This window comes from Seriola dumerili, unplaced genomic scaffold (genome assembly GCF_002260705.1).
Source record: "Seriola dumerili isolate Sdu_G_001 unplaced genomic scaffold, Sdu_1.0 BDQW01000741.1, whole genome shotgun sequence".
In the NCBI taxonomy this organism is placed as follows: Eukaryota; Metazoa; Chordata; class Actinopteri; order Carangiformes; family Carangidae; genus Seriola; species Seriola dumerili.
Window position 1 is genome coordinate 101,407 of NW_019174996.1, and position 16,368 is coordinate 117,774.

Here is a 16,368-nt window from a genome sequence, read left to right on the forward strand (position 1 = left end):
CACCACCCACTAATCACACTGTGGCTCAGCAGACTAAGCCCAGCCCAACGCCACCTCACCTGGACTCATACACCAACTTCCTGTAAGAGAGACAGGTTGAGAGACAGACATTTCCAATACTCCCATTATCTGCTGATGAAGACTCTGCAATAAAGTCAAAAGTTCTGGAACAGGAGGAGTCAGATTTTGATCCAGATCCCCAAGAACCAGGTCCTGAAACATCACATCATAATACATGAACTGCCACAATTGACTGCTCCCCCTCTGACAGACAGTGGTGACCTCTGTCTTGGTTCAGTGTTTCCAGTCAGAACTGCAGGAACTACATCCCCCATCATGCACTGCAGTTCCAACACAGCAGAGCCTGACTGGATTCTACTCTGAGTCTGTTCTGTCTGTCCAGACTCTCATCTCTGCTTCCTCTATCAATACTGATCAATACTGATCCATACAATGATCACTTTGCTGTGCAATACTCATCAATACAGTTTGTTATTGATCATTTCTGTTCAATACCACCAGTCCGTTTAAGTATGACAAACACTGATCAATACTGAGAGTTTATCAATCACTAATGTAGAATACTGAGCAATCCTTGATTAATACTGCTATCTATTAATCCATACACACAATACAATCAATACTCAAACACCAAACTGTTCACTTAGTCAATCACTACTGCTTCATACTAATCAATACACTTCAGTTCTAATCACTGCTGTCCATCCTGTTCAGTATTGATCATCAATAATGTCAGCATAGGCCAATACTATTGATCATTAACCATCAGTATTGATCAGTATCTGTCAGTATTGATCAATGTTGTTATCCTGTTCAGAGCAAATTGATCAGTACTGCAGAATACAAACCAATACTGATCAATAACACCACACAGAGACCATGGCACCACAACACACAACAGAGCAGAGGAGAACACAGTAGAACACAACAGAACATAATAGAAAACAGTACATCAGAATGGAAGGTATTGTTCTCACAGTTGGAGCTCCTGTCGGTTCATGTTTCTTGTCTTTTCTCCTCATCTTCATCGTCCTCCTCCTCCTCCTCCTCCTCCTCCTGCTGCTCCGATGTTTAAATCTCCTCCCCTCCCCCCTCTGCTCCTCCCTCCTCTCTCTCTGTCTCTCTTTGTCGGTTTAAACCTCTCTCACCCCCTCTATGTTTCTGCAGTGATGTGGAGTAAATGAATCTCCTCCTACAAGAAGGACAGACAGGCAGAGAGAGAGACAGGTCCCTCCCACTGACGCTGCTGAAAACACCTCACACTACCTGTCTGTTTGATCCTGTCTCACTATTCTCCTGTCTGTCTCTCTGAACCTGTCTGACTGTCTACCTGTCTGTCTGACAGTACAGTAATCCGGTAAAGACAGTCTTAGACCTCCTCTGTCCTCTGATCCTGGACCAGCAGTGATGGTGATTCTGGGATGTTGCTGTTGCTAGGAGACAGAGGCAGAGCAGCTCAGCAGCATCTAAACAATTAGTGTCTGTAGAAACTGAGGAAGTTTGTCCCTGCTGAGAGCCCATACGTCCAACATCAGAAACTCTTCATCATCAGAGACTCTTCGTCATCCTCACTCACACTCACCTGCTGTGAATTATGGGTAAATTATAGGGAGATTGCTCTGTAAAAGTCATTTATGGTTAAAACCTTCCTGCTTCAATCATCAGAACAAAAGAGTGAGGAAATACAAACTCAACTACATCTCCCAGGGTGCATTTCACTGACACAGCTTCACTTACTTTGCTCAGGTTGTACTGAAGTACTGTAAATGAAGTACACTAAATGATGAAGATGATGAGGTCATTAAAGATCAAGTCAGAGATCAGACAATGGAAACATGATGCAGTCTGATGTTTCTGTTGGTTTCATGTTGTTGGAGCTGTGGGATTTTCACACAGGTGTAAACAGGTGAACAGACTTTTCAACTGGGTGCAAATACACTGTATTATTAATTACTATTATTAATTATTGTTTAAATGGAAATCAAAATATATTCAAATATTCAAACTTGGTTTTGTTTGCCGGTGTGTGTGTGTGTAGTGGGAGTGGGGGGGTTGGTGTTGTGTTTGTGGTTTCAACCACTGCTGATTGTTGATTATTGTGAAATGTTATATAACTAATGTTAAATAACTATTGGAATCAGTCAATCAATTAAGGCCTGTGTGACTCACCTGGTTAACAAAAGAACCAATAACTGATCAGATCAGAAACTTTATTGATCTCATCAAACACTGACAGAAGCAAATATAAATATCAGCAGGTTGTTGAAAACATTAAAACAATCTGGAGGCTTAAATTCATCAGCTGTTACCGTGGAAACCTGAGGGAAACATATGCCCCGCCCCTTGCAGTGACATCCCAGAGGAGGAGGTGTCCAATTCCTGTCAGACTGTCTGAGTAAACTACAAATATAGATTTTTGATTTAACTTTAAAATAGACTTTTATAGATACAGTAGATAACAATAGATACTCTTCAGAACACAAGAATAAAATTATAAATATAAAACTAATGTACAACCACAGCAGAAGGGGCGGGACTTATCACGTCACTGTTTATGGTTAAAACCTGAAGGGGAGTTCACCTGACAGGTCTGAAATATTAAATCCTCAAAGACTGCAGTGGGGGCGGAGCCACAGTGTGATGTCATCCTGTGGTAATTTCACAGAAATTCATAAAAACAAAATCAAACTTTGATAGTCACAGAATATTCACCAAAGAGAAATTATCACATCTGAATTCATGACACTTATATGTTTTATGTATAAATATTCGTGTGCTTTTAATTGACACTTTTTATGGAAATTAATAGACTGTTACTTTTTTTTTTTAATATGTCATTTTAAAACTTTTCATCACAGTTATAGAATGTCTCATAATTTTCTTGTTTGTAGTGGTTAGAAAATCTTGAAATCAAAGATCTTTTTCATAATGGTGAAATTACAAAATGTTATCAGTGTTTTCACATCATGAGAAGAAATATTCTTCTTTGATTTGACAAAATCTTCTCTTGCAGTTATGAATTTTTCATAATTACAAGCAGAATCTTTGGTGAATGTGGATCTGTCCATGCGTCCTGCTTTCACTGACATTTTATTAATGTACTTGTGTCGTTTTATTGACAGGAATTAAGAGTCACTTGTGAATATAAAGAAGTTTATAAAAATACATCTGAAGAAAGACAAACACAGAAAAACATCAGCTCATCAGCTCAGGAGTTCTCAGTTTTTTCCATGATGAACATCACGACTGACTTCTACATGCAGACAGAAACACACCTGAGATCATTGTTGTGACATCATAAAGTTAAATTTGATTAATGATTGGATGGAAAACATTCCCTTAGATTGGGGGAGGGGCTTCTGACATGGGGGTGGAGTTTACAAGTAGGTGTTTCTGGATTGTCTCAGTCATGAGCTGCAGGTGTCAGTGGCATGTGACTCATGCCTGTCCTCAGCATGTGATTGGTTCCCATCCTCATCGTGTGATTGGCTCCTGTCCTCAGTGTGTGATTGGCTCCTGTCCTCATCGTGTGATTGGCGTGTGTCCTCACCGTGCGATTTGCTCCTGTCCTCAAGGTTTGATTTGTTCCTGTCCTCAGTGTGTGATTGGTTACTGTCCTCAGAATGTAATTGGCTCCTATTCTCAGCGTCTGATTGGCTACTGTCCTCGGCATGTTTGAACATCAGGATGGAGTTGTAAATCTTGAGGGCAGGACCAAGTTTGATTGACATAATCCTCACAATGTCCCGCTGGGTGAGAAGGAGGAGGGCTCGCCCATCAATTTGCTAAAAGGCAGGCAGACAGAAACAAAAACCAATCAGATCACAGCAGGTTCAATGTGATGTCATCAAATCTACAGCAGCTGATTGGTCATCTCACCTCATCTCTGAACTGCTTCGCCTGTTCCTCACATCCGGGGAGAGACTCAATGAAATCTGATACCTGCAGAGAGACAGACAGGTCAGAGATAGAGAAAGGTCAGAGGTAGAGACAGTGTGACAAAATATATTTATCAACAAGACGAGGCGTTGACGAGACATTGATGAGAAGTTGACGAGACACTGACGAGATGTTAATGAGATGAAACAAACATTGAGGACACATTGAGGAGATGTTGAGGAGATGTTGAAGAGAAGTTGACGAGACATTGACAAGATGTTAACAAGATGAAACAGATGTTGATGAGACGTTGATGAGATGTTGACAAGGAGCCGACAAGATGGACCAACATGACCACCATGTCTACAACATCACAGAATCATCATCAACAGATTTATGAGACAATCCTGTTATCACCTCCTGAAACTAGACTCTAGTCTCTGATCCGTCTCTCTCTCTGACTCGTCTCTCTCTTTCTCTCTCTGATCTGTGTCTCTCTCTCTGACCCGTTTCTCTCTCTCTCTGACCTGTGGTACTGGCCTTTCTCTCTCTCTGACCTGTCTCTCTCACTCTCTGACCTGTCGTACTGACATGTCTCTCTCTCTCTCTAAACTGTGGTACTGAGCTGTCTCTATCTCTCTCTGACCTGTCTCTCTCTCTAACCTGTGGTACTGACCTCTCTCTCTCTCTGTCTCTACCTCTCTCTGACCTGTCTCTTTCTCTCTAACCTGTGGTACTGACCTGTCTCTCTCTCTCTGACCTGTCGTACTGACCTATCTCTCTCTCTCTCTCTGACTTGTCTCTTTCTCTTTGACCTGTCGTACTGATCTGTCTCTCTCTAACCTGTCTATCTCTAACCTGTGGTACTGACCTGTCTCTCTCTCTCTCTCTCTCTGACCTGTCTCTATCTCTATCCTGTGGTACTGACCTGTCTGTCTCACTCTCTCTCTCACTCTCTCTGACTTGTCGTACTGATCTGTCTCTCTCTAACCTGTCTATCTCTAACCTGTGGTACTGACCTGTCTCTCTCTCTCTCTGACCTGCCATACTGACTTGTCTATCTCTGACTTGTCTCTTTCTCTTTGACCTGTCGTACTGATCTGTCTCTCTCTCTAACCTTTGGTACTGACCTGTCCCTCTCTCTCTCTGACCTCTGTCTCTCTCTCTGACTTATCGTATTGACCTGTCCCTCTCTCTGACTTGTCTCTTTCTTTTTGACCTGTTGTACTGACCTGTCCCTCTCTCTCTCTCTGACCTGTCTCTCTCTCTGACCTATCGTACTGACCTGTCTCTCTCTCTCTGACTTGTCTCTTTGTTTTTGACCTGTTGTACTGACCTGTCCCTCTCTCTCTCTCTCTGACCTATCGTACTGACCTGTCTCTCTCTCTCTCTCTGACCTGTCGTACTGACCTGTCTCTCTCTCTGACTTGTCTCTTTCTCTTTGACCTGTTGTACTGCTCTCTCTCTCTCTCTCTCTCTCTGACCTGTCTCTATCTCTATCCTGTGGTACTGACCTGTCTCTCTCTCTTTCTCTCTCTCTCTCTCTGACCTGTCTCTATCTCTATCCTGTGGTACTGACCTGTCTCTCTCTCTCTCTCTCTCTCTGACCTGTCTCTCTCTCTCTGACTTGTCGTACTGATCTGTCTCTCTCTCTCTCTCTAACCTGTGGTACTGACCTCTCTCTCTCTCTCTCTCTCTCTCTCTCTCTCTCTCTCTGACCTGTCTCTCTCTCTCTGACTTGTCGTACTGACCTGTCCCTCTCTCTCTCTCTCTCTCTGACCTATCGTACTGACCTGTTGGACACTCCAGTGTTGGACGGTCTCGGCGTGGACCCCTGCGACCCCTGGCAGCAGTTTGCGGTGTTGCTCCCAGCAGAGCGACAGGTCTCGGCCGGGCTGCGCTGACATTGCCGACAGGAAGACAGACTGGTGGAGGGCAGCCTGCAGACTGGACTCTGCTGCCGGAAATACAGGCAGGTTAAAGAGAAACAGACACGTCAGAGAGAGACAGGTTAGAGACAGAAGACATTATCATACAGAGAGGGTCTGAGCTGGATCTGATCTCAGTGTAGACACACCGATACCAGGACTCGGTGGAGGACTGTGGTCCAGTCCTGGTCCAGTCCTGGTTCAGAACAGGTTCAGACACACTCTGTTTTCAGACCTGTCTGTAGACTGACCTGTCTCACCCAACTGAGCAGTGAGACAGGCGTCACGTGATCAGAAACAGGAGGAGCTGACAGCCTGCAGTCCCTTAGACTATAAAGCACAGAGAGCACAACCAACACGGCTGTTACCATAGTGAGCTGTTTCCATGGAAACAGCCACTTCATCTGCCTGCTGTTTCTATGGAAACACACTGAGGCTGGAGAGGGAGGAGGCTGAGAGAGACAGTGGTGCAGCAGAATTTACACAGGCTGTGTTTTCATGTAAGTGACCATTTAAAGGCCTCTGCTCACTTTAACCCATCACTCGAAAGCTCTGGTTAACGCTGAAGCTGAATCCAAGCTCAGGATATGTGATGGCAGATAAGTGACTGAGTGACTGTTTATGATCCAGGTGTTTATGATGCTGGTGTTTATGATGCAGGTGTTTATAATGCCAGTGTTTACAATGCCAGTGTTTATGATCCAGGTGTTTATGATGCAGGTGTTTATGATCCAGGTGTTCATGATTCAGGTGTTTATGCTGCCGGTGTTTATGATGCAGGTGTTTATGATGCCGGTGTTTATGATGCACATGTTTATGATGCCGTTGTTTATGATCCAGGTGTTTACAATGCCAGTGTTTATGGTGCAGGTGTTTATGATGTCGTTGTTTATGATCCAGGTGTTTATGGTGCAGGTGTTTATGATGCCGGTGTTTATGATCCAGGTGTTTATGATGCAGGTGTTTATGATCCAGGTGTTTATGATGCTGTTGTTTATGATCCAGGTGTTTATGATGCTAGTGTTTATGATGCAGGTGTTTACAATGCCAGTGTTTACAATGCCAGTGTTTATGATCCAGGTGTTTATGGTGCAGGTGTTTATGATGGAGGTGTTTATGATCCATATGGTTATGGTGCAGGTGTTTATGATCCAGGTGTTTATTATACATATGTTTATGATGCAGGTGTTTATGATCCAGATGGTTATGGTGCAGGTGTTTATGATACATATGTTTATGATGCAGGTGTTCATGATACATGTGTTTATGATGCAGGTGTTTATGATCAAGGTGTTTATGATACATATGTTTATGATGCAGGTGTTCATGATACATGTGTTTATGATGCAGGTGTTTATGATCAAGGTGTTTATGATACATATGTTTATGATGCAGGTGTTCATGATACATGTGTTTATGATGCAGGTGTTTATGATCAAGGTGTTTATGACAGTGACGATCATGGTGATGAATATAAGTGGCTGCTGAGCTCAACAAACATCAGGTGTGTTCACTCTGACATCATGAACCTGCTTCTATGGAAACCATCAGGTAGCACACTGTACCTGGTCCCAGGGGTCTCAGGTGAAGCTCCTCCTCTTCCTGTTTCACACAGAGGAATTTGGTTGGCTGAGACAGTCTGGGGGTGGAGCCAAAAGAGAGGAGGAGGAAAAGTGAGGTCAGACATTTACACATGGAAACTAGTCTAGTCTAGTCTAATCTAGTCTGTCTGTCTGTCTGTCTGTCTGTCTGTCTGTCTGTCTGTCTGTCTGTCTGTCTGTCTGTCTGTCTGTCTAAGCTGCTGTCGGTCAATCTGATGTTTCTTCTTCTTCCAGCAGCATTCAACAGCACTGTGATTTGAGTCAAATGTTCCCACCAACATGCCTGTTTTTATGACACTATCAACACACATCGGCCTGTTTGTGTGTGTGTGTGTGTGTGTGTGTGTGTGTGTGTGTGTGTGTGTGTGTGTGTGTGCGTGTGTTCATGTGTGTGTGTTATATAATCCAGTTTTATATAACATCCAGAGATAATCTACTCTCAAAAAACACCCACACACACTTCACATCATCCTGTACTTTATTCTGAAAATCTGTCAGCTGAGAGACAGACAGGCAGAGAGAGAGACGGATCCGACTGTACTGATTCAAACCTACAGAGGTTGTAGTGAGGAAGACCATGTTTGATGGTCGAGAGTTTTAACTTTGAACAGTCTGACACCTAATCAGAGTTAAAGAGCAACAAGCCAATCATAGAGCTTCTTCACCCATAGACACTCAACAGGTATTTATAACTGTCTGTCTGTCTGTCTGTCTGTCTGTCTGTCTGTCTGTCTGTATGTCTGTCTGTATGTCTGTATGTCTCACCTGTCTGTCAGTCTTCTTCTCTTCCCCAGTGGAAGCAGCAGAGTCTCGTCTCTCGGCTCCGTCTTCAGCTGAATACCTCTCCTGTTCAGCAGACAGACAGGTAGAGTTAGTGAGAGACAGACAGGTAGTGTTAGTCACAGACAGACAGGTAGAGTTAGGTAGAGACAGACAAGTAGAGTTAGTGAGAGACGGACAGGTAGAGTTAGTGAGAGACAGATAGGTAGAGTTAGTGAGAGACTGACAGGTAGAGTTAGTGAGACAGACAGGTGGATGGGTAGAGATAGACAGGTAGAGTTAGTGAGACACTGACAGGTAGAGTTAGTGAGAGACAGACAGGTAGAGTTAGTGAGAGACTGACAAGTTGATGGGTAGAGATAGACAGATAGAGTTAGTCAGAGACAGACAGGTAGAGTTAGTGAGACACAGACAGGTGGATGGGTAGAGATAGACAGGTTGACAGACAGATGATGAAAACAACCAGCAATATAAAATATACTGAGTCTGTGTTCATAAATAATAAACTGATAAATGTTAAGAAAGTAATTTAAAAAGACAAGTGTGAAACCTTCTTTCCACCTGTCTGTCTTTACCTGTCTGACTGATGCACGGTGACAGGTACGAGGGTGACCACTCTCTCTCCTCCTAGCCTATCAGGGAGCACCACCTCCTTACGCATATTAATATCCGAGTATGGACAGCCAAAGGCACTGGACGAGAGACACAGAAGGAGATAAAGAGACAAGGAGAGAGAGATTTGAAAAACACAAAACACTAGTGAAGACGAGAAAGAAACAGAGACATGACTCAACAGAAAGACATGACTGAGTAGAAAGAAATAGAGACATAACTCAGCAGAAAGAAACAGCGATATGACTCAGCAGAATTAAGACATGACTCAGCAGAAAGATATGACTCAACAGAAAGACATGACTCACTAGAAAGAAATAAAGACATGACTCAGCAGAATTAAGACATGACTCAGCAGAAAGAAATAGAGACATGACTCAGCAGAATTAAGACATGACTCAGCAGAAAGAAATAGAGACATGACTCAGCAGAATTAAGACATGACTCAGCAGAAAGGAACAGAGACATGACTCAGCAGAATTAAGACATGACTCAGCAGAAAGAAAACATGACTCAGCAGAAAAAACAGACACGACTCAGCAGGAAGAAGATATGACTCAACAGAAAGAAAACATGACTCAGCAGAAATAAGACATGACTCAGAAAGAAACAGAGACATGACTCAGCAGAAAAAAAACAGACACGACTCAGCAGAAAGAAGACATGAGCCAGCAGAAAGAAACAGTGATGACTCAGCAGAAAGAAACAGAGACATGACTCAGCAGATATAAAGCTTGACTCATCAGACAGGAAAACAAGACTCAGCAGGTAAATTTATCAAATTGGTCTGTATGAGACAGGTGTGTGTACCTGTGGTGTCCGGTGTATTTGGCTCCTTTGATGTGTCCGACTCCTCTGCAGCCTGGAGTGGGACATACACCCTGAGAGGGAGAGGAGAGGGGGGAGGAACCTGTCTCACACACAAGGAAAATGATAAACAAAGTTAAGATAATTAGTGATACTTCTACAGTATAGCTGTCTGTCTCTCTCTGACCTGTCTGTCTCTAACCTGTCTCTCTGACCTGTCTGTCCGATGTGTCCCTCTCTCTCTCTGACCTGTCTGTCCAACCTGTCTCTCTCTGACCTGTTTGTCTGACCTGGGGGAGGTTCCAGTGGGTGTCCTGTGCGTTGACACCAGCCGACAGGATGAAGGTCACAGAGGTCGCTGTCACACCAGACGTCAAACTGCTGTGACCAGCCGTCATAATGAACCTGCAGGTACAGACACCTTTATGACATCACACAGGCATAAAGACTATTACATAGAGACAGGTAGATGGGCAGGTAGACAATACCTTCACCCTGTAGTCTTCTGTATCTGTTACTGTGGCAACGCGGATCAACATAGGGTTCCTCCTGTCGACAGCCTCCAGCCTGTGGTTCACCTGGAAACCATGTGGAGCTCTCTGATTGGACAGAGGCACAAAGACAATTCTTAATCATTTTATCCAGCCTTCTGACTGGACATGACAGCTGTCAGTTACACCCTTCCTAAACTACCTCCTTCTCTACCTCCTCCTCTCCTCCTCTACCTCGTTTCCTTCTCTACCTCCTCCTCTCCTCTTCTACCTCCTTGTTTCCTCACCAGTGTGAAGGCTGAACTGGGAGCAGCAGTGGAACCGGTTTCCTGCAGGTATTCTTCCCACAGGAAGTTCTCTGGGTTTGGATGACCTGAAAAACAAAGTACTGATTACCAAAATACTACAGGTTAAATACTGCGTGTATAAATACTGTGTACAATAAATACTGTCTGTATAAATACTGTGTGTACCCTGGGGGGCGGTCAGAGGTCGTCCCTGTTCTTCACACCAGCCGACAGGATGGATGTACGGACTGCTGCTGTCACACCTGATCAATAAATACAACCATCAGTTCATCAATACTGACATGCAGCAGTTCATCAAGTTAATCAATAAACATCTGATCACATTGAGTCAACCAGATTGATAGAAATACGGTGAAAGCAGCTCCACCTGCTGCTCAACATCACAACATGATTTACTGCAAATACTACACTGTACTGTAGTATTACTAATAATACTGATAGTACTGCTATTACAGCAACTGATACTGCCACTGCTGCTCTAATTAATACTGATACTACTACTGCTACTGCTTCTACCGCTGTTCATAGTACTGCTGGTGCTGCTGCTACTCCCGATTGAAACAGAAACATCGGCTGCTACTACTACTTACACTACCGATACTACTGACACTACCAGTGTTGTTCATTGAACACTGATTCATATTTTTAGTGAACGCTGAACTGAACGAATCAGTTTACAAATGATCACGAGCAGCGCTTTACATTTTACAACAGTTTAACAGCATATGGCCGATATACTACTACTGATACTACTGATACTACTCCTGATACTGCTATTGATACTATTGATACAAGTGATACTACTCCTGATACTACTATTGATACTACTGATACTACTTCTGATACTACTACTGACACTAGTAAAATTACTCCTGATACTACTCTTGATACTACTACTGATACTACTGATATTACTGATATTACTCCTGATACTACTCCTGATACTACTACTGATACAACTCCTGATACTACTCCTGATACTACTAATGATACTACTAATGATACTACTGATATAACTGATATTACTCCTGATACTACTATTGATACTATTGATACTAGTGATACTACTCTTGATACTACTGCTGACAGTAGTGATATTACTCCTGATACTACTCCTGATACTACTACTGATACTACTCCAGATACTACTATTGATACTACTGATACCACTCCTGATACTACTACTGACACTACTCCTGATACGACTATTGATACTACTGATACTACTCCTGATACTACTACTGATACTACTATTGGTACTACTCCTCATACTGCTAATATTACTCCTTGTACTGCTTATCTGTCACCTGTCTGTCTGTGACCTGTCTGTCTCACCAGTAGTCGTACGTGTCGTCCCAGTTGTCAAAGTGAACAAGGAAATGATCTTCGATGACATCGGCGACGGAGGCGACGCAGACAAGTCCGGGGTTCTTCTTGTCGACAGCCTCCATCTTCATCCCCAGCCTGAATCCACAGCCCTGAGAGACAAACAGGCGGAGAGACAGACAGGTGGAACAGGTGTATACTGACTGCAGTGCAACAGGTGAGCGGACAACAGGTGAGACAGGTGTTTAATGGCTGCAGTGCGACAGGTGAGCAGACAGACAGGTTAGGCAGGTGTATACTGACTGTAGTGCGACAGGTGAACAGGGATGGAGGCGCCGCATGAGAGCCTGTGGACTGAAGGTAGAGCTGCCATTCAAACTGTGTCTCACTTTGACCTTTAAAGAGAGAGACAGACAGGTAGAATGATGTCATCTGTGTCAGGTGATTACCTGAGAGGGTGTCAGGCTACTTGTGCTCACCTTTAGGTGGGTGGAGCTTGTGGTTGTGGTCTCTACACCAGCCTGCCGGTCTGATGTCTGCTGAGTCAGCGTTTACCCAGAAGTCATAGCACTCTGAGTAGCCATCAATATGGAGACGCAGCCGATATCCGATCACCTGACAGAGGGACAGGTGAGTCCTCTGACCCACCTCAGACAGTTATGTGTGCCTGTGTGTGTGTGAGCGTTACCTCGGCAACCGTCAGCACACAGAACATGGAGGGGTGCAGTGGGTCGACGCCTTCCAGCTTCATCCCAACTTTAAAAGCAGTTCTCCTACTGGGAAAGGACTGAGACTGAGAGACAGAAGGGTGAGAGAGAGACAGGTGAGAGAGAGACAGGTCAGAGATAGAAACAGGTCAGAGAGAGACATGTTAGAGACAGAGACAGGTGAGAGAGAGAGACAGGTCAGAGAGAGAGACATGTCAGAGAGAGACAAGTCACAGAGAGAGACAGGTGAGAGAGAGACAGATCAGAGAGAGACACATGTCAGAGAGAGAGAGACGGGTCGGAGAGAGACAGTTCAGATTCATATTCATGATTGTATGTTAATAAACTTTTAGTGTCTGAAAGTTTTACACAGGACAAATACCTTTTTTAACTAGTGTGTGTGTGTTACCTGTGTAAAGAGTGTCAGTGGAGCAGCTTCAGCTTTCTGTTCATTCAGGTACTGCTGCCAGGACCAGGACCATCGCTTTACACTCACTGAACAGCCACAGCCACAGCCACAGCCACAGCCACACACACACACACACACACACACACACACACACACACACACACACACACACACACACACTGTTGGTACCACGGTTACTACACTGTTCTGACCTACATTCGGTCACGCAAAGACTATCACAGACCTGCAGGTTTCATGTTTCTGATCTAGACTCCAGTCTATATTTTATATCCTGTATCAGTTCACATGTAGTGAGACTGAATCAGCTGTAATCAGCTGTGATCACTTCCTGTATGCAGTGTTCTACAGACTCTGTTTCTCTTGAGCTTTATGGTCAGAAGTGATGACATCATCAGGAAGCAAACTGAACCAGATCAACATGTTCAGGTTCATGTCAGAGGATTCAGACAGAGCCTCTCCTCACGGACAGCTAGAGGACTCTGAGACTGAGAGAAACCAGATTCTGGTCTGATGAGACCATGGCTGAACTGTCTGGTCTCAGGTCTCAGAGTCAGGTCTGGATGAAAGCAGATATCACCTGAACAATACTGAAGCCTGGTGGAGGCAGCATCAGGCTGTGGGGGGACGGGGACACTTACCTTGAGTGCTGCTGACTTTGTTCTTCATCTTATTCTTCTTTGGTTCTTTTCTGTTGAGACAGGAAATAAACAAACATGAAGGTACAGCGGCACTGCCGCATCAATCTGTTCAAAACTAATCACTGATCAATCTGTTGTAATGGGGTCATTGAGACAATCTCTGTGGTGACTCATCTTCTCATTTATAATCACAACAACATCAGTTCTTCCACTGGATCAATAAAATAACTGATCAATACTGATCAATAACAATCATCTGATGTCAAATAATCAATAACTGCATCAGTACTCATCAGAACAGCTGTTAAACACAAACAAACACTCTTCATCATCTTCATCATGGCAGGAAACGACTCCATTACAACACAAAGACACACACACAGGAAGTCCACATGAGTCTACCTTCAAAATAAAAGTCTTCCTGCAGCAAGTTTGGGATCAAATCACTGAGCTGTCTCTCTTTTATTGTGCCAGGAGGACGCTGCTAATAAGGGTCAAAGGTCACGATGATCCACAGAGATGGAAGAAGTACTCAGACACCCCACTGCAGTAAAAGTACTGTGAAGATGTTCAATACAATGAGGAAAATATACTTCAAGTATTAAAAGTGTCCATGCAATAAAACGAGTGTGTACTGTGTACACATCTATGTGTCATTTGATTGTTACTGTTGCTTTGTAGAACTGCAACTATTGACCATTATAAACTGATCAGCTGATCAGTTTCTCAGACTCAATTCATGAATCATGGAGAAAATGATCAGAAGATTAATCCATAATGAAAATGATCATTGATCACAACCTGATATAAAACAGCAATTGAATGATATTATGATCTGAACTCTGCTGCTCATCAACCTGTTTACACCTGGTGCTGCCTTCAGAGTCAACGCTGGGTCTGAACCATCTATCTGAACTCACCCAGACTTATACTGTGCTCCTCTGACATCACCTTCCTGCAGTTCAGACTGTTCTGGTCTGTGGTTCTATCAGAGCAGAACATGTTGTAGACTCCTCTCCTCAGAGAGCACCTCCTCTCCTGACTTCTATAACATATATATGTCTGACAACATGTCTGACCAGCTCTGACTGTGAACTTCACCTTATCTCCTTCACTTCTTAAAGTCATGTAGAAGTGACACCAAGGTCGTCCTTCACTCTCTCACATTACAGCAGCACTTTTACTTGTACCAGAGTATTTTACAGTGTTTATTAGTAGCCTACTTTTACTGCAGCACAATTACAATACTTCCTCCACCTCTGGGTTCAGTCGGATCCTAATCAACATCTGTTAAAAACTGATTTTACAATGAAAGAAAAGCGTTGTTTTGTTGGTTGGGATTAAAAATCTTTCGGACTCAGTGTGTGTGTTTGTGTGTGTGTGTGCGTTTGTGCGTGTGTGCGTGTGTGTGTGTGTGTCTGTACAATCTCTTCAGACTAAAGTTGCACATGAATCAAAATGAGCTATCTGGCACTCGATCCAGACTCTTATTGTGAAGATCTGAGCGGAATTGCGCTGCCCGCACCTGTGTGAATTGACGCAGGTTCAATCAGGAAACAACAAACAGCTCAGACCCGCCGGTGATCCTCGGCGCTCTCCGCCGGACTCTGAGCTCCTGAGAGCGGCTGCAGCTGCTGCGGAGAGCCGCTGAGAGGAGCCGGGGACCCGGACAGAGGTAAACAAGAGGATCCGGTACCGGTACTAAGAGTTTAGACAGAAACTTACCGTGTGTGGTGTTCCGCCTCAGACTGCTGACAGCTCCACTACACGGAAATGCTGAGAGGTCACTGCGCATGCGCCTCCAGAGGACTGGCGGGGGTGGGGGGAAATAAACATGTAAATAAAATCAGCTTGTGAAATAAATAAAGTTATTGTTTTAAATAAAGTTTTGAGGTTTATAATGAGGTCATTTATTAATGTTCAAATTCCTGTGTTAGGATGCGTTTAACCTTCATTAAAATGTGATTTAATCCTGTTCACTGCTTTAATGCTTCATGTGTTTGATACCTGTCACATGGCCCGAACAGGTGCAACACGTCACTTACAGGTGGACCAATAACATCCTTTAACAAACATCAGACACCTCTGTATTATAGTATAGAGACTAGTGGCCTGCAGCACCACCGTGTGGTCTGACTGACAGCAGCAAGACGTTACCTGAAATCTCTTCTTCACTGATTTATTTTAGACACAACAACAACGACATATGAAATATTATCTAAATCTAAAACTTCATCAATAACACACACTGTCTTAAAAGGATAAAACAAACACACTAGAGCTAGCACAAAGCTAAGTGCTAAAAGCTGCTTTATTCTCCACTGCCTTCATCTAATCATTAATCATTAAATCAGATAGATAGATAGATAGATAGATAGATAGATAGATAGATAGATAGATAGATAGATAGATACTTTATTTATCCCCAAGTGGAAATTTATGCAATCATTTAATCAATTAATTATTAAAATTTGCACTTTAATTAGATATAACCTGTTTATAATCAGTGTGTTTATACAGTTTACTTCTTTTTTATGCTTATTTTGTTTCTGTTAACTGAAGAATTTCTATGATAATGAGCTTTCTGCCAAAGCTAAGCTAACAGTTTCCCTCTGCTCCCAGTCTTTGTGCTAAGCTAAGCTCACCAAAGATGTCAGTGTTGTCAGTGTTAACTTCAACACTCCCAGTCTGAGCTGCTCTCCAGCTGCTGGTCTAAACTGGGGGACCAGAATGTTCCCTCCCCCCTCCCTCTCTGGCCCTTCACAACTCCTCCCCCTCGTCTTCTCACAGAGAGGATCAGCAGCCGGACATATCAGGGGTGAGTTGGATTCTTGTCTTTA

General features: G+C 43.4%; 1 protein-coding gene across 5 annotated transcripts; it reads right to left on the minus strand.

Annotated features, from left to right (window-relative positions):
* Nucleotides 1-2,277: 2,277 nt before the first annotated feature.
* Nucleotides 2,278-15,311, minus strand: LOC111236866 (lethal(3)malignant brain tumor-like protein 4). Of its 5 annotated transcripts, none has more exons than XM_022765746.1 (18): nucleotides 15,054-15,311; nucleotides 13,529-13,578; nucleotides 12,870-12,955; nucleotides 12,442-12,546; nucleotides 12,233-12,368; nucleotides 12,057-12,148; nucleotides 11,763-11,905; nucleotides 10,593-10,669; nucleotides 10,371-10,492; nucleotides 10,117-10,227; nucleotides 9,919-10,033; nucleotides 9,632-9,731; nucleotides 8,785-8,901; nucleotides 8,195-8,275; nucleotides 7,394-7,467; nucleotides 5,694-5,857; nucleotides 3,901-3,963; nucleotides 2,278-3,806 (listed from the first exon to the last, which is right to left on the minus strand). In XM_022765746.1, exons 2-18 carry the CDS (start codon nucleotides 13,554-13,556, stop codon nucleotides 3,429-3,431), a joined length of 1,992 nt encoding a protein of 663 aa, XP_022621467.1. In that variant the 5' UTR covers nucleotides 13,557-13,578; nucleotides 15,054-15,311; the 3' UTR covers nucleotides 2,278-3,428. The 5 variants fall into 5 exon arrangements, with proteins under 5 accessions (XP_022621467.1, XP_022621469.1, XP_022621468.1 ...); XM_022765748.1 differs by having other exon boundaries at nucleotides 10,407-10,492; nucleotides 15,254-15,301; XM_022765747.1 differs by having other exon boundaries at nucleotides 5,694-5,854; nucleotides 15,254-15,301.
* Nucleotides 15,312-16,368: the final 1,057 nt, after the last annotated feature.